This window comes from Ranitomeya imitator, chromosome 1 (assembly GCF_032444005.1).
Source record: "Ranitomeya imitator isolate aRanImi1 chromosome 1, aRanImi1.pri, whole genome shotgun sequence".
In the NCBI taxonomy this organism is placed as follows: Eukaryota; Metazoa; Chordata; class Amphibia; order Anura; family Dendrobatidae; genus Ranitomeya; species Ranitomeya imitator.
This window is the reverse complement of record NC_091282.1, coordinates 433362404-433381801: the sequence shown is the minus strand read 5'-3', so window position 1 is coordinate 433381801 and position 19398 is coordinate 433362404. Positions and strand designations below refer to the sequence as shown.

Genomic DNA, 19398 nt, shown 5'->3' with positions numbered 1-19398 from the left:
ACCAGATTCTGGAGTTTCCGTCTCGAAACACGAGAATCCAAAATCTTCTCCACAATATACTCCAATTCCCCTTCAACTAAAACCGGAGAAGGAGGATCAATAGATGGAACCACAGGTGCCACGTATCTCCGCAACAATGACCTATGGAACACATTATGGATGGAAAAAGAAGCTGGAAGAGTCAAACGAAAAGACACAGGATTAAGAACCTCAGAAATCCTATATGGACCAATGAAACGAGGCTTAAATTTAGGAGAGGAAACCTTCATAGGAATATAACGAGATGACAACCAAACCAAATCCCCAACACGAAGTCGGGGACCCACACAGCGCCTGCGGTGAGCCTTCTCCTGGGACAAAGTCAGATTGTCCACTACATGAGTCCAAATCTGCTGCAACCTATCCACCACAGTATCCACACCAGGACAGTCCGAAGACTCAACCTGCCCTGAAGAGAAACGAGGGTGGAACCCAGAATTGCAGAAAAACGGCGAAACCAAAGTAGCCGAGCTGGCCCGATTATTAAGGGCGAACTCAGCCAAAGGCAAAAAGGACACCCAATCATCCTGATCAGCAGAAACAAAACATCTCAGATATGTTTCCAAGGTCTGATTGGTTCGTTCAGTCTGGCCATTTGTCTGAGGATGGAAAGCCGAGGAAAAAGACAAATCAATGCCCATCCTAGCACAAAAGGCTCGCCAAAACCTCGAAACAAACTGGGAACCTCTGTCAGAAACGATGTTCTCTGGAATGCCATGTAAACGAACCACATGCTGGAAAAACAACGGCACCAAATCAGAGGAGGAAGGTAATTTAGACAAGGGCACCAAATGGACCATCTTAGAGAAGCGATCACAAACCACCCAAATGACCGACATTCTTTGAGAGACGGGGAGATCCGAAATAAAATCCATAGAGATATGTGTCCAAGGCCTCTTTGGGACCGGCAAGGGCAAAAGCAACCCACTGGCACGAGAACAGCAGGGCTTAGCCCGAGCACAAATCCCACAGGACTGCACAAAAGAACGCACATCCCGCGACAGAGACGGCCACCAAAAGGATCTAGCCACCAAATCTCTGGTACCAATGATTTAAGGATGACCAGCCAACACCGAACAATGAACCTCAGAGATAACTTTATTCGTCCACCTATCAGGGACAAACAGTTTCTCCGCTGGGCAACGGTCAGGTCTATTAGCCTGAAATTTTTGCAGCACCCGCCGCAAATCAGGGGAGATGGCAGACAAAATTACCCCCTCTTTGAGAATACCCGCCGGCTCAGGCAAACCCGGAGAATCGGGCACAAAACTCCTAGACAGGGCATCCGCCTTCACATTTTTAGAGCCCGGAAGGTACGAAACCACAAAGTCAAAACGGGAGTAAAACAGCGACCAACGAGCCTGTCTAGGATTCAACCGTTTGGCAGACTCGAGATAAGTCAAGTTTTTGTGATCAGTCAAGACCACCACGCGATGCTTAGCTCCTTCAAGCCAATGACGCCACTCCTCGAATGCCCACTTCATGGCTAGCAACTCTCGATTACCAACATCATAATTTCGCTCAGCAGGCGAAAATTTCCTGGAAAAGAAGGCGCACGGTTTCATCACCGAGCAATCAGAACTTCTCTGCGACAAAACAGCCCCTGCTCCAATTTCGGAAGCATCAACCTCGACCTGGAACGGAAGCGAAACATCTGGTTGGCACAACACAGGGGCAGAAGAAAAACGACGCTTCAACTCCTGAAAAGCTTCCACAGCAGCAGAAAACCAATTGACCACATCAGCACCCTTCTTGGTTAAATCAGTCAACGGTTTAGCAATGCTAGAAAAATTAGCGATGAAGCGACGATAAAAATTAGCAAAGCCCAGAAACTTCTGCAGACTCTTCAGAGATGTTGGCTGAGTCCAATCATAAATGGCCTGAACTTTAACAGGGTCCATCTCGATAGTAGAAGGAGAAAAAATGAACCCCAAAAATGAAATCTTCTGAACACCAAAGAGACACTTTGACCCCTTCACAAACAAAGAATTAGCACGCAGGACCTGGAACACCATTCTGACCTGCTTCACATGAGACTCCCAATCATCCGAGAAGACCAAAATATCATCCAAGTATACAATCAGGAATTTATCCAGGTACTCTCGGAAGATGTCATGCATAAAGGACTGAAACACTGATGGAGCATTAGAAAGTCCGAATGGCATAACCAGGTACTCAAAATGGCCTTCGGGCGTATTAAATGCTGTTTTCCATTCATCGCCCCGTTTAATACGCACAAGATTATACGCACCACGAAGATCTATCTTGATGAACCAACTAGCCCCCTTAATCCGAGCAAACAAATCAGACAGTAGCGGCAAGGGGTACTGAAATTTGACCGTAATTTTATTTAGAAGGCGGTAATCAATACAAGGTCTCAGCGAACCATCCTTCTTGGCCACAAAAAAGAACCCCCAATGGCGACGATGACGGGCGAATATGACCCTTCTCGAAAGACTCCTTCACGTAACTCCGCATAGCGGCGTGCTCAGGTACAGATAAATTAAACAGTCGACCCTTAGGAAACTTACTACCAGGAATCAAATCGATAGCACAATCACAATCCCTATGCGGAGGTAGGGCATTGGACTTGGGCTCATCCAATACATCCCGGTAATCAGACAAGAACTCTGGGACCTCAGAAGGGGTGGATGATGAGATAGACAGAAATGGAACATCACCATGTACCCCCTGACAACCCCAGCTGGACACAGACATTGATTTCCAATCTAATACTGGGTTATGGACTTGTAGCCATGGCAACCCCAACACGACCACATCATGCAGATTATGCAACACCAGAAAGCGAATATCCTCCTGGTGCGCAGGAGCCATGCACATGGTCAGCTGGGTCCAATACTGAGGCTTATTCTTGGCCAAAGGCGTAGCATCAATTCCTCTCAATGGAATAGGACACTGCAAGGGCTCCAAGACAAACCCACAACGCCTAGCATACTCCAAGTCCATCAAATTCAGGGCAGCGCCTGAATCCACAAATGCCATGACAGAATAGGAAGACAAAGAGCAGATCAAAGTAACGGAAAAAAGAAATTTCGACTGTACCGTACCAATGGTGGCAGACCTAGCGAACCGCTTAATGCGCTTAGGACAATCGGAGATAGCATGAGTGGAATCACCACAGTAGAAACACAGCCCATTCTGACGTCTGTGTTCTTGCCTTTCAGCTCTGGTCAAAGTCCTATCGCACTGCATAGGCTCAGGTTCATGCTCAGATAATACCGCCAAATGGTGCACAGATTTACGCTCGCGCAAGCGTCGACCGATCTGAATGGCCAAAGACATAGACTCATTCAGATCAGCAGGCATAGGAAATCCCACCATGACATCCTTAAGGGCTTCAGAGAGACCCTTTCTGAAAATAGCTGCCAGCGCACATTCATTCCATTGAGTGAGGACGGACCACTTTCTAAACTTCTGACAATAAATCTCTATCTCATCCTGACCCTGACACAGAGCCAGCAAATTTTTCTCTGCCTGATCCACTGAATTAGGTTCGTCGTACAGCAATCCGAGCGCCAGAAAAAACGCATCAATATTACATAATGCAGGATCTCCTGGCGCAAGGGAAAATGCCCAGTCTTGAGGGTCGCCACGTAATAAAGAAATAATCATCTTAACTTGTTGAACTGGGTCACCAGAGGAGCGGGGTTTCAAAGCCAGAAATAGTTTACAATTATTTTTAAAATTCAAAAACTTTGCTCTATCTCCAGAAATAACTCAGGAATAGGAATCTTAGGTTCTAACATAGGATTCTGAACCACTAAATCTTGAATATTCTGTACATTTATAGCGAGATTATCCATCAAAGAGAACAGACCTTGAATGTCCATGTCCACACCTGTGTTCTGAACCACCCTGATGTAAAGGGGAAAAGAAAGACAGAACACAGTGCAAAGAAAAAAAAATGGTCTCAGAACTTCTCTTTTCCCTCTATTGAGAAGCATTAGTACTTTGGGCCTCCAGTACTGTTATGAACAGGTAATTCAGAACCACTATGGACATTGAAGTTCAGAGCACACAAAGTGACCTGACAATTACCAAAAACAAAGGACGAGCTCTGAGACGTGGGAACTCTGCTGACCGCAATCCCTAATCCTAACACACCACACTAGAGGTAGCCGTGGATTGCGCCTAACGCTCCCTATGCAACTCGGCACAGCCTGAGAAACTAACTAGCCCTGAAGATAGAAAAATAAGCCTACCTTGCCTCAGAGAAATTCCCCAAAGGAAAAGGCAGCCCCCCACATATAATGACTGTGAGTAAGATGAAAATACAAACACAGAGATGAAATAGATTTAGCAAAGTGAGGCCCGACTTACTGAATAGACCGAGGATAGGAAAGATAGCTTTGCGGTCAACACAAAAACCTACAAACAACCACGCAGAGGGGCAAAAAGACCCTCCGCACCGACTAACGGTACGGAGGTGCTCCCTCTGCGTCTCAGAGCTTCCAGCAAGCAAGAAAAACCAATAAAGCAAGCTGGACAGAAAAAATAGCAAACAAAAATAACACAAGCAAAACTTAGCTTATGCAGGAAGACAGGCCACAGGAACGATCCAGGAGGAAGCAAGACCAATACTAGAACATTGACTGGAGGCCAGGATCAAAGCACCAGGTGGAGTTAAATAGAGCAGCACCTAACGACTTAACCTCATCACCTGAGGAAGGAAACTCAGAAGTCGCAGTACCACTCTCATCCACCAAAGGAAGCTCATAGACAGAACCAGCCAAAGTACCACTCTCGACCACAGGAGGGAGCTTGGCCACAGAATTCACAACACCCCCTTGAGACTCTGCCCAGGCTCCACCCCACGAACTGTCCACAGACCCGCCACTCTCTCTGGGAAAAACTCCACTTCTCACCAATCACACATTAACAGTTCCCACCACCAGATCACAAACATAGCCGGCAGCTTTTGTTTTGGCCAAACAATTTTTTAATCTGCCACCATGACAAGGTAGACACTTTTGGCCATGCCCTACTCTACTCTAACCTATTAAACATTTGTTAAAATATGCACAATAATTTAAACATATTTTTATGTATTTTTCAATTTTTAAAATGGCCAATAATATCACACACAAGGGACAAATACCACCACACCATGACCAGACACCATATTACCACCACATAGTGACCTATAAAAACACATACAAGGAAAAAATACAATCACACAATGGCCGGACCTCATATTACCACCACATAGTGACCGAATACTACAATACTAATCAATAATAAAAACACCCACAATACTAATATCACCATAAGTGCCATTATTCACAGGAGATCTGTACTTAGTATACAGTGTCCATGTACAGGTAATACAGTGATCACCGGTGACATTATACACAGGAGCTCTGTATACGGTATCAGTGTACAGGTAATACAGTGATCAACAGTGACATTATACACATGAGCGCTGTATATATTGTACAGGTTATACAGTGATCAATGACATTATACACAGGAGTTCTATATACAGTGTCAGTGTACAGGTAATACAGTGATCACTTGTGACATTGTACACAGGACCTCTGTATATAGTATACAGTGTATAGTGTCAGTGTACAGGTAACACAGTGACTCACTAGTAACATCTCAAGGTGAGGTCCTTCATCTTCGCTTTTCATCTTCCTCCAGCAGAGACTGCCATCACTTCTTCCAGCCAGGGCTCTTCTCTGCAGGAAATGACAGTTATCTAGAGCACGGCTTGCAGAGCACATTACTTAATTTTTTCCCAACTTCTACACTACACCAGATGAAGAAAAAAAGGCAACAGTGTCGCTCTGCACAGTAACAGGACCCCCCCCCTATTTAAAACAATATAGTCAAAGACTAAAATAAATGCAGTCATAATATCCCTTAATTAATTAGCCCCTATGGTAATAATATCCCCATCCTGGCCCCGGTGTGTCTCATTTCTTTCTCCAGCCATATGTTCTCCCATCCTTCACCCCACATGAGTATCCATTCTGCCCCATGTGATGTCCCATCCTGCCCCATATGATCTCTCCATCCTGCCCCATCTGTCTCCATCCTGCCCCATGATCCTACCCCATCTGTCCCGTGATCCTGCCCAGAGGCGTAGCTAGTGTTTTGGTTCGGGGGAGCAAAACTTCTGAGTGGGCCCATAACCAGGTAACCTTGATTACAACTCAGTGACGCACCCTAATACTGGAGGAGAACCTCTGCAGATGACCACACTGTTTCTGAAGATAATCTCTTTATAAAGACCAACCTGAATATTACCGCCATATAGTCAGTGGTAGGTACCAGTCCTACAGAACATATAAGAGATTACAGCACAGTTACAGATAATGAATTACCGCTGACGCTCTTTCTCATGGAATCGTTCATTTTTCCATCTGGCCCAGACCGACATGACAACTTCTTCCAGCCACAACTCGGCTGCAGAGAATGCAACAAAGACACGTTTCACTTCTCATATTCCAGCCATCACCATCTATTCCCAACCTGCACAAACTCCTCATCCTGCTGATATCCCAATACTGAGCAGCTGCTGCCGTATGTGTCCCTATTACTGCATCTGCTGTGTGGTTCTCTGTGCCCTCTAAATTTGCACAAGGCAGCACCCATAGGCAGACTCTATAGCACAAGGCAGCACCCATAGGCAGACCCTGTACTATAAGGCAGCACCCCATAGGCAGACCTTGTGGTAAAAGGCAGAACCCCATAGGCAGCACCCCATAGGCAGACTCTGTAGTATAAGGCAGCACCCCCATTGGCAGACCCTGTAGTAGAAGCCAGCACCCCCATAGGCAGACCCTTTAGTAGAAGCCAGCACCCCATAGGCAGACTCTGTAGTATAAGACAGCACCCCATAGGCAGACTCTGTAGTATAAGGCAGCACCACATTGGCAGACCTTGTAGTACAGTATAAGACAGCACCTCATAGGCAGACCCTGTAGTACAAGGCAGAACCCCCATAGGCAGACCCTGTAGTATAAGACAGCACCACATAGGCAGACCCTGTAGTATAAGGCAGCACCCCATAGGCAGACCAGGTAGTATAAGGCAGCACCCCATAGGCAGACCCTGTAGTATAAGGCAGCACCCCAAAGGCAGACCCTGCAGTATAAGGCAGCACCCACATAGGCAGACCCTGTAGTATAAGGCAGCACCCCCATAGGTAGACCCTGTAGTATAAGGCAGCACCCCCATAGGCAGACCCTGTAGTATAAGGCAGAACCCCCATAGGCAGACCCTGCAGTATAAGGCAGCACCCTCATAGGCAAACCTTGTAGTATAAGACAGCACCCCATAGGCAGACCCTGTAGTATAAGACAGCACCCCTATAGGCAGACCCTGAAGCATAAGGCAGCCCCCATAAAAAACTATAAATACTCACCTCTCTTCCTACTTGTTCCCATGGTGCTCCGAGCTCCCGCTCATCTCCTGACAGTGGGCACCGGGTAGTGACATCATCATGCCCGCTGTCAGTGTCGGCGTGTCATGTCAGACACTGACAGGGGAATGATATGAGGAGTGTAGCGCTCCTCTCATCAATGTGGTCAGCTGTATCGGCTAAATGCTGATACAGCTGACCTTGCGATGACTTGCGGGGGCCCACTGCTGACACCGTGTCGCCTCACCTGCTCGGGGTCCCATAGCGACCGGGTGGCAGAGCAGGGAGATCGATTCTCCCTGCTCTGCCGCAGAATGTAACTGTATCGGCGAGCTGCGCGCACCGATACAGTTACCGTAGCATAGCTCCGGGTGGGCCCCCTCAGAGCGTGCGGCCCTGGGCGACCGCCCCCTCTGCCCCAGTAGCTATGCTACTGATCCTGCCCCCTCTGTCCCATGATCCTGCCCTATGTCTCCATCCTGCCCCATGATCCTACACCATCTCTCTCCATTCTACCCCATGTCTCCATCCTGCCCCATGTGTTTCCATCCTGCCCCATGTGTCTCCATCTTGCCCCATGAATCATCCTGGACCATGAGTCTACAGGATGATGGGGCAGAATGTAGACAGGTAGGGCAGGATCATGGGGCAGATGATGCAGGCATTTCAAGCGTGGACTCGCTGGCGAATGACAATGACGTCATACGTACGCGCTGACGTCAGCTGCCAGCCTCCGATTGGCTGGCGGCTTTTAACTATTGCCACGCGGGCCTGCACGGCAATAGAGTTTAACTGAACCTGTGTCTTGGATGCAGGTTTAGTTACTGCACCAGCAGAGTTCTGCCGCTGGGGCTCCGTGAGCAGAATAGATGGGGCCCATTGTCATTCACACACCCTGTATGTATTTGGAGTGTGGGAGGAAACCCACCAGACATGGTGCCACCTTTATTATTCATACAAGGTCATTTACATAATGTAAAAGCAGCGATTACACTTCTTATATTACATAATGAAGCTGCTAATATTTCATTTCTGGAAAGGGGAAGAAACTACAGGAAAATAGAGTGATGGCAATAATCCAATAAATCATATGTATTGTATTGCTATGTTACTGTGGATGTCACAGGTATTTAGCCACCAGGTGGCAGTATTAATCAAGGACTCATCTGATAGCAATGTTACCATATATAATCACATATAACGTCAGATCGGTCCCTGATTAGTGCTGCCACCCAGTGGCTAAATGTGTCCAAGCCTCAGCGGTTGTGCTGGCATGTCAGCTAGCATGCCAGCCCCAGCGCCATAATGTCTCACTCACAAAGGCACGGGGGGCACTCGTCACTGTCCCCCCCGTACTGATCTACTTCCTAGGAATGCGGGACTGTGACGTCGCGGACTGATCAGACAGCACAGCGGCCCCAGGCGCTGGTGTTACTATGGCAGCGAGAACGCTCTACTCATAGTTCACTGAGAGAAAATAGTTCCAGCGCGGAAGAACACGAGAGAGCAGCTCTGTGGACCGACACATATGGCGATGTATGGAATGGACAGGAAGGGCTCCTTGTACCTGCGCTCCAGTCACATGCACTATGACAAGCCCACCAAGGTGTCTGGCTGGTAAGAGACAGCAGGGCTTCTGTAGGGTGGGATTCATATTGGGGGCTGTGTAGGAAGTAAGGTTCTCCAGCCTCTGCTTGTCAGATACAAGGACTTGTGTACTGTAGAACTCCAGAAGGGACAATTGCAGAAAAAGGTTACATAGCCAGAAATACCAATATATTGCTCCACTGTGGGCACTATTTTGCTTTTTTTCTAGATAGGTGGCGCAAGCGAGCAGTCTCCATATACAGCCATAGGCCGGCGTTCCACACAACGTATAAAAATACGGTTCGTTTTTTACTTCTGAGATTCGCAGAAATGTTCCCTGAACAGTGATCCATATGTCATCCGTGTGCAGAGCGAGGATGCGATTTTCTCTCATGTAAGAATCCGTGTGACATTCGTATGGCGAGATTTTCTCACCGGCTTACAAAATGGACATATACTGGATGCATGGACTCAAATATACGTGAAAACATATATACAGTCTATATACATATATTTATATTTCATACAGAGCTAGATAGCAGAATAGTCGATAATTGTAATAGTTTACAACCGGGAGCGTTGCTAATGCAACCGACCAGGCTGTAAACCACAGAGGAATGAATGAAAAGCTGCCTGCGCAGCCTTATAGCCTGAGCCGACATGAACTCTGTAGCGTGGGAAAGTTTCCGAACATTTTCCCACGCTGTAAGGTCGTGACTGCTTCTATAATGTTTATTTATTTTTTTTATAGGAAATTGAGAATTTCGATTTGTGTATTTTGTGGTCTAAATGATTACTCTTTAATTCATATTTATGATGTGTCATAATTGATTTTGAAATAAAAATGTATTTTTTCCTTGTGGTTATATGCTCCATTTTTTGGTAGATACATGTTGTTTGGGAGCTCCATTGGATACTGTCCATTTTAGTCCTGGCTGATGACCTCGGGACTGTCTCTTCTAATATAATATGGTATCTGTATTTGAGATTTTGGATTCGCTTTAAAAGGGAGTCTGTTGGCTCTGAAAACAAAAGCCATAGCTTTAGTATAAAAATTAACTGGATGACTTTCAAGAAAACATTTTTTGTGTTTATGTGCAGATGAGATCCTTATAGCACTGTGGGCGCGCAGTGCAGACCAGGGCATCCTAACATAGGGGCGCATGGACATGCGTTTGCATGTGTTTTGCGATGCATGCGTTTTTTTTTCCGCAAGCGTTAGGGCGCAGAGGACGCAGCAAGATGCATTTTTTTTGCGTCCAAAATTCGGCAAAAAAGGACGCATGCGTCACAAAACTGCATTTTAGCATGCGTTTTTGTGCGTTTTTGTTTGCGTTGTGCATTGCGTCGCCGACGCAACATCGTACAATGCAAATGTGAACGTAGCCTTAGCAAACTCTGTCCTTTGCTGCTTTGCATGACAGCCCTAGCTAGCCAGAGAACCTGTGAGTAGAATGGTGGCCCCAACCAGAGTACTCGGGAAGACCCTGTGAACCTAGCAGAAAGCAGAAAACTAAAGAGATGGCTCTTCCGAGCACAAGGTTCCTTAAGCCACCATATACATTAGATTAACATCCCACAAAACTGCAGATATCAATGGTTTCAGCCAATAGTCTACTGTGTATTACGCCCAATGGTGGCACATGTGGAATTCAGGACCCACTGTACCACAGGGCTGGGCCTGCCCAGGAATGGGCATAGTTAAGCGGCTACTTGGTGTTCACTGGAGCTCCTGATGGTGGAGACAGACTGGGCTGCAGGTAGCCATCAAGTACGACTCTTGGGCAGAACCTGATATTGCAGATGCTGACCCCCAGGGGTCAGGTACACTGACACTGGTTTGGGCTAGGGCAATGTTCAGACTAGTAAGTTCTGGCACCTCTACAGAATGGTTACTGACATGGATTCGGGATCGGTTTTGACACGCCAGTTTGGAATACTGATATGGGTTTGGCACACATGGACCAGGGAACAATATTCAGGCACTGGCAGTACGTGGACCAGGGGATGAGATTTAGGCATGGTCGCTCCTGGACCAGGGGACAAGGTTTCAGGGACTTGACCGCTCCAGGACCAGGCAACTTCGTGGGCAGGGTCCTCATTCCTCCTGTACCAGTTATGACTTGTATTGTTTAAGATTATTGTACCTGTTTTTATTATGTATACCCCTCCTCACATGTAAAGCGCCATGGAATAAATGGCGCTATAACAATAAATAATAATAATAATAATAATACAGGACTGGCCACCCTGGGACCAGGGGACTACGGATACAGGACTGGGAACAGGGATACAGTTTCAGGACACTGGCCACAGGGGACCAGAGGAAAATGTTCAGGACACTGGCCGCAGCAGGAACAAGGAACATAATTCACTAGTAGTACACCTTACTGATTAATGATTCTACTTGTTGCTCAGCGACTCCCTAAGGGAGAGGGAGTCTGTTACACAGGATGACTCCCAACAGGTGGCTGGAAGCCATCTTGCAGCTGAACACATCATGCTAATTTGACATTTGACCACAATTTTATTGCATGCGTTTTTGACGCTGTGTTTTTTGTCTCTTTTTTGGGGGTCATGTCATGCTTTTAAATAAAGCTACGGTACTTTGTTTTACATACTTCCTGTCATATGACTTTGAGAAAACTTTACTGATAGTCATGTGCATATTACATGCATTTTTCATGCATTTCTTCCTTGTAAACACATTTAAAGCGTGTATCTTGTTTATCTGCTGATTTTCGGAATATACAATACAAGTCGATGGCAAAAATCCGCACATAAAACTCAGGATACCCCAAGAGACATTGACATGTTGAAGATTTGAAACACGCAATGCGGGTCGGTTTGCGCAAAGATTAAAAAAACACAGTGGTCAGGAGATTTCTATAAATCCCATCCACTTTTCGGCAACTGCAAGATGATGCGTTCTTGTTGTAGCAAGAATATGCAGCGTAAAAAGATCACCAGAAACTCATTGTGGACACACAGCCTTAGGGTATGTTTCCACATTCAGGAAACGCTGCGTTTTTGACGATGCGTTGAGACGCAGCGTCAAAAACGCAGTGTCCAGATGTTACAGCATAGTGGAGGGGATTTCATGAAATCCCATCTCCACTATGCAGGAAAAAACGCATGCGGCATAGCCGCAAAAACGCACATGCGGCGCGTCTTTTCAGAAAGCAGCATGTCGTTACAATGAGCAAAACACGCAAGAACACCGCAGGTGACCTGCCAGTGACCTCAGGTGCAGATTTGGTCAGGATTTTACCTGCATCAAATCCTGACCAAATCCTGAAGCAATCCTGAACCAGGACACATAACCTTAGGCCTCCTTCATATGTCCTGATATTTCCGGTACTGGAAAAACCAGTATTGGTGCTATCCACATCCATGTGTGGCACCCGTGTGTCCATATGTAACATACTTGTGACATCTGTGGGCAACATCAGCGGGACACATACTGGACTAGAATGCAGAATAGAAATGACCATTGTTTAGGTGTTAGATGTGCTAAGATAGAGAAAAAATGATAAATAGGTAGATGGAAAGGTGTTCGTGAGATACACAATCACGGAACTAATTATATATTTTACCGCACATGTATTTAGCAATAAATAATTGAATACAATGGTGTGGGGTCCCCCCTATATTTAATAACCAGCTAAGTGAAAGCAGACAACTAAGCTGGTCTTATTATGCTGGGAAGGTCCTAATAACCATGGAGCTTCCGAGTTGTCTGCTTAGCCTTTACTAGTTATAAAAAGAGAGGACCTCAATTCACAGCCGTCGGCTCTCATGAGCGGAGCGTGAGAGCCAGAATGATGAGCGCTGACATCTCCGCTCATCAATCCAGCTCTCGCGTTGCCCTCTCTGTTACTCGGCAGATGTGAACTGTGGTGACCTTACTAACGTCACCACTCGTCACAGCAGCCGGGTTCTTGAAGGGCGCAGCGTGAGAACTGGCAGTGGCTGTTGCTCTAGTCTTTGGAGCTTCGTTTGGTGAACAGTACTCCATACTCTGGACTAAAAAGGCGGGAATCGTTGTAGGAGCTCAATGTGGATTACAGCAGACTGGTGTGGACTTCTTTTTTTTTTTAATAAATGGATGAAGGAGGAAAATTTTGGGGAACTGATTTTTGCAAATGAAGGACTTTTGCGTATATGTTTCTTTCTTTTCCATTACTAACCACAGAGCTTGATGTAAGCACCAGCTGCTGACATCAACACCATGTTCCCATTATCCTGATTGCCACTGATCCAGGGCAATCGGGACTAGCCCTGGCTAAATGCCAGAATTGGCGCATCTAATGGACCATTTCTGGGGGCTGTCGAGGGCTGGTCTTAGGCAGGGAAGGGCCCAATAACCATGGACCTTCCCAGCCTATTAATATCAGCCTGCAACTGTCTCCTTAACCTTTGCTGGTTATTAAAATAGGGGGGTCCACGTCATTTTATTTAGAGTCCCTCCATTTTTAATAACCAGTAAACACTAAGCAGACAGCTATGAGCTGGTATTAATGGGCTGGGAAGCTCCATGGTTATTGGGCCCTTCTCAGCACAATGAGACAAGCTGACAGCTGTCTGCTTTCCCTTAGCTGATTATTAAAAATAAGGGGGACACCACACCAATTTTTTCAATTTATTTTTTATTAGCGAAATACTTGTACAGTAAAATACACAAGCATGGCACTAATTATGCAAACGGATGCCACACGTATGGTACATACGGATACATGGTAGCACAAGGATCGTACAAATGGACATTGATATCACTGGTACTGTTTTTTCCATTATCGGAAATATCAGGACGTGTTAAGGAGGCCTTAGGACTTAGTCACACCTCAGTACTTGGTCACTGTTCTGCATCATTGTACGAATGCCAAAACCAGGAGTGGAAACTATACAGTAATTGAAAGACTGACACCTGTTCTGTGTTTTGGAGACACTGCTGGTTTTGGCTTACAAATACCAATCAAAAATACTTGTTCCCCGGGCTTTTATGAAAGGTTGCTTTTTTCACTTGGTGAGCTGCTTTGCTGTGTAAATGCTTGTGATTCTTGTGGCCTACAGACCTAGACCCATGAGGTGCTCACCATATTTATATCCAGTGCTTTATTTAGACAAAACTATACTATTTTACAGTATATGTATGATGTTTTATGACAGTAACTGGAGATCTTTAAAACTGGTCAATATTTTACAAAGAAATAAGTAATATTTGTCAATTTTAATTTTTTTTAAATTTATTGTTGCTTAGGCATCAGAGTCGTGAAGCTGAACCTAAAGATTATGATGTCAATGAAGCTCCGCTAGGTAAGAAGAGTTTGTCTCAATCTACCTATAGACGATTAGGAAACGACACCAGTGAAGTGAGTATAATTTGTTAGATTAAGTTTTGTTTTTTTTCTTGGTTTATGTAAATAAAGCTATATTTAACCCTGCCCAAATGTCAGTACTGGGACTGATACCAGTAACCTGCCCTTTTTAATGGGTTTTGACAAATTTTGGATTGTATTTTCAAAAGATAAGACTTGTAGCTTGCATTATCAGTTCTATTAGTGGGGGGGAGTTAGTGTTGCACATAGTGCTATTCCTGCCATCTAACAATGCTCACCATGATGGAACTACAGCAACTATATTGTAAGCAGTGGCACACTGCTAAGGCATTTAGGACTTCTTCTGTGGGGCCTGATGATTTCTATGTATGCCTCTGATTGTAAGAGGTCTGTTGGGGGCACCGTTGGCATCAGCTGATCATATAACATTTAGTAATTGGTGGTCGTTTAACAGCCTGTTTGTACTGGCGGAGCGCGGTAAACAATGCACAAGAAGCGATCAGGAATAGATCACTCGGTGCACATGGGCTGCCATAGTTCTTGGCAATGTGAGTCCTGTTTTCACAGATGAGGCTCCACTGAGAGCTATGACTTTTTTTGCACTGGACAAATGATCAATTGACCCAATGAATGAGCATTTTGCTGGCTCATCAGGTGATTGGCAGCCTGTTTACACTGAAAGGTTATAGTGAAATGAGTCATATTAACCCCTTTAGGACCTACTCAGTACGTCTTGGTTGGGAAGAGCTTCACGGCCTTTGATGTACTGAGTATGTCCAGGAGCTGTATGCACACTCGATCGCCGCAGGGTGATCAGCTGACACCCAGCAGTCACTGCCAGGAGTGGTTCCCAAACTGCTGTGGTGTTCACAATCCTCTTGAAATAGGACAAGTTGTATGGCAAAACAAGTGCTAGTAATATCCCAAAAGTAATAGGAATGAAAAAATAACTTTATACATGCCAAAGGAGTTGAAAAGAAAAGTGAGGAAAAGAAAGGCTCAGTTCTGGCTTTACAACCAGAGGGACACAGTGAGCGTCATATTGCCTCTATCCTAAAATTTCTATGACGGCTTCCATTACAACAAGGCCAAGCAGCAGACATCGGGGACAACAAAGCTACAGACCGGCAGAGGGCGAAAACAACTCTCCACTGACTGGGATGACCGTCATCTTATTCGAATGTCATTCAGCAACTGCAGGATGACATCAAGTGACCTACAAAAGGAATGACAAATGGCAGCTGGGGTAACATAGTAACATAGTAACATAGTTAGTAAGGCCGAAAAAAGACATTTGTCCATCCAGTTCAGCCTATATTCCATCATAATAAATCCCCAGATCTACGTCCTTCTACAGAACCTAATAATTGTATGATACAATATTGTTCTGCTCCAGGAAGACATCCAGGCCTCTCTTGAACCCCTCGACTGAGTTCGCCATCACCACCTCCTCAGGCAAGCAATTCCAGATTCTCACTGCCCTAACAGTAAAGAATCCTCTTCTATGTTGGTGGAAAAACCTTCTCTCCTCCAGACGCAAAGAATGCCCCCTTGTGCCCGTCACCTTCCTTGGTATAAACAGATCCTCAGCGAGATATTTGTATTGTCCCCTTATATACTTATACATGGTTATTAGATCGCCCCTCAGTCGTCTTTTTTCTAGACTAAATAATCCTAATTTCGCTAATCTATCTGGGTATTGTAGTTCTCCCATCCCCTTTATTAATTTTGTTGCCCTCCTTTGTACTCTCTCTAGTTCCATTATATCCTTCCTGAGCACCGGTGCCCAAAACTGGACACAGTACTCCATGTGCGGTCTAACTAGGGATTTGTACAGAGGCAGTATAATGCTCTCATCATGTGTATCCAGACCTCTTTTAATGCACCCCATGATCCTGTTTGCCTTGGCAGCTGCTGCCTGGCACTGGCTGCTCCAGGTAAGTTTATCATTAACTAGGATCCCCAAGTCCTTCTCCCTGTCAGATTTACCCAGTGGTTTCCCGTTCAGTGTGTAATGGTGATATTGATTCCCTCTTCCCATGTGTATAACCTTACATTTATCATTGTTAAACCTCATCTGCCACCTTTCAGCCCAAGTTTCCAACTTATCCAGATCCATCTGTAGCAGAATACTATTATTATTATTATTATTATTTATTATTATAGCGCCATTTATTCCATGGCGCTTTACATGTGAGGAGGGGTATACATAATAAAACAAGTACAATAATCTTGAAAAATACAAGTCACAACTGGTACAGGAGGAGAGAGGACCCTGCCCGCGAGGGCTCACAATCTACAATCTATCTTCTCTTGTATTAACTGCTTTACATAGTTTTTATGAACTTGTTTTTATTTTTTTGCATTATTTGAGGTCTGCAAGCAATGCATTTTTTTGTTGCTATTTTGACCATTTCTCATTTTCAGAAAATAAATACAAAATGTATTGCTTGGAACTTTGGAGACATGTTGTCAGTAGTTTATAGAATAAAAGAATAAGTTACATTTTACTCAAGATTATATCTAAAAAGAGAAAATCAGACAAACTGAAAATTTTGCAGTGGTCCCGTATCTTTTACCAGAGCTGTGTGTGTTTATGTATATATGCACAGTATATAATATATACAGTATGTGTGTGTGTATGTATATATATATATATATATATATATATATATATATCCTCCCTTTTCCCAATTCAGAAATAAAAATAAATATATTTGGTGTCGCTGCGTCCGTAAGACCCTGAGCTATGAAAAATATTAAAGTAATTAGCTTGTGTGTTTAATTCTGCAAAATTTGAAATAAAAAATCGAAACCTCAGTAATTCCATTTTTTGGTCACAACGTCTTCCTCAAAAAATGCAATAATAGATGATCAAAGCATTTTATATACCCTAAAATGGTACCAATAAAAAAATACAGTTCTCCATTTAAAGAAAAGCCCTCACCCAGCTCCATCAACTGAAAAATAAGAAGTCATAGATCTTAGAAAATGCCAACAGAAATCGAAACACGTCAGCATTTTTTTAAATATGTTTGGCATTGCAAACATTACTGCCTTGAAGAATTATATTTCCAACTAATGTTTACTACACAATGAATACTGTGAAAATGAAACCCAATAAACAAAGTTAACCTTTTTGCAATTTTTTTACCCTATTTGACATGTTTCAGCTTTTAAATAAATTGCTTATTGATGGCATCAATAGAAATTGCAACTTGTCCTGCCAAAAGCAAGCCCTCATACAGTTTTGCTGATGGGGGTATAGAAAAGTTATAGCTCTTGGAGCAGGGAAAAAACAAAAACATGTCTAGCATGAAGGAGTTAAAGGGACTCTGTCACCTGAATTTGGAGGGAAAAATTTTCAGCCATAGAGGCGGGGTTTTCGGGTGTTTGAGAATGAACTTCAATCCAATATTGCAGCCAGCATGCAGCCAGGGGGTAAGGAAAGGGTGAATCAAACACCCGAAAACCCCGCCTCTATGGCTGAAAATTGTTCCCTCCAAATTCAGGTGACAGAGTCCCTTTAAAGGGCACAAAAGGAGTGAATTATGCTGGTAAACCATATATATGTAGCCATAGAAAAAACTTCTGCGAAAGCTCCTACAGAACTGAGCCTCACTAACTACAGGGCACATGACCTCACCGTTTGAGAAGCACTCCTCTATATTAAATATGCAAATTGTCTCTTCAGAGAGGACGAGGACTTGAAGTCTAGTGGACCTATTGGAAGTAGCAATCCTCCAAGTTGATATCGACTCTTTAACGAGCCTTGCCATATGATTTAGGATAAAAGCCAAACCAGAATCTCAATTTGCAGACACAGTGTTTCGGTGTACTACCCCTCGGCAGTGTAGAGTATGAGATCTGATTCGGCTAGGTTAAAGGCTAAGGCTGGGAACTAAGGGATAAGGTTACTCCTTGTGGAGATTGACAAGCCAGGTCTGGCATGCCAATATGAGGAAGTGGAAGAGGACTTGAACTCTAGTGCCTGCAAATTGGAATTCTGATTTGGCTTTTATCCTAACTCATATTGCAAGGCTTGTTAAAGTGTCGATATTGACGTGTATAAAATGTCCTTCACATGACATTACCATGGTGCACCAGTTCTATAAAATAAACTTCAGGTCATGTAATAGTTCTTATGCATCAGTGGCCATCAGTGGCCATTACATCACTTATCCGGCTGCAGTCAAAAGATCATTATTGTAAGCGCACATCTCAGTGAACTTAGGAGAAGGGCTCAGATGCAAGAGAAAATAAATCTTCCCACATGACTGAGCACGAAAGATTTATTCTTTTCACAGCCCTTATCCTCGGCTCTCTGAGGTATGTGTGCTTACGATACTGGTTTTCTGACTGCTGCATGTCCTGACATGTGACCAGAACTGGCTGCCATTTGAATTATGTGATTATGGGTATTTAATTACATTTTTGGAGAACCCCTCTAAAGTGACTGCCTTCCTGTCATTATCAGCACTATAAACGTTTTGGTCTTGAGTTATGACTTTCCAATGAAGTTGGATAAATCTTTTAAAAATTTTGGATTTTACAAATTACTATATGGCAAATTTGAACATGGACAAAATACAAGTTGAAAAAAACAAGTCTATTAAAATATAAAAAATGTGACCAATTGTCATAATTTGCATTATTTTATTCAGGACTGGAATACCACCACTGAACATCAACTGTCTCAACTTTATCTGAAAGGTGAAGTCCGAGATGTTGGCAAACAGATGGTCAATGAGGACAACTTTGATACTCTCAATCTTAAAAGGTAACTTGCTCTATAGTTTACAGGTAAATTGAGATTTTCAACCCCAAGGTTTGAGTTTTAGCCTATCTGCAATTTATTACACTGTGTAATAAATACCTAGAAACATTAAAGAGGTTGTCCACTTCATTCAATTCTTTGACTCCTAATATAGATTGTTAAAATAAACTCAGTTGAAAAAAAACAGTTCATTACCTTTTATAAATACGATTTGTTCCTCCTCTGTCCCTTATTATCACGACACCCTCATTCATGTTTCCTTGTCT

General features: G+C 44.1%; 1 protein-coding gene across 1 annotated transcript in view; it reads left to right on the top strand.

Annotated features, from left to right (window-relative positions):
* The first annotated feature begins 8682 nt into the window (after window positions 1-8682).
* Window positions 8683-19398, top strand: part of CFAP95 (cilia and flagella associated protein 95) — a 92560-nt gene continuing 81844 nt past the window's right edge. The window contains exons 1-3 of the mRNA XM_069763582.1: window positions 8683-9046; window positions 14277-14388; window positions 19020-19135. Coding sequence (XP_069619683.1) covers window positions 8958-9046; window positions 14277-14388; window positions 19020-19135 — 317 coding nt within the window. The 5' untranslated portion in view covers window positions 8683-8957. The remainder of the gene's footprint in view (window positions 9047-14276; window positions 14389-19019; window positions 19136-19398) is intronic.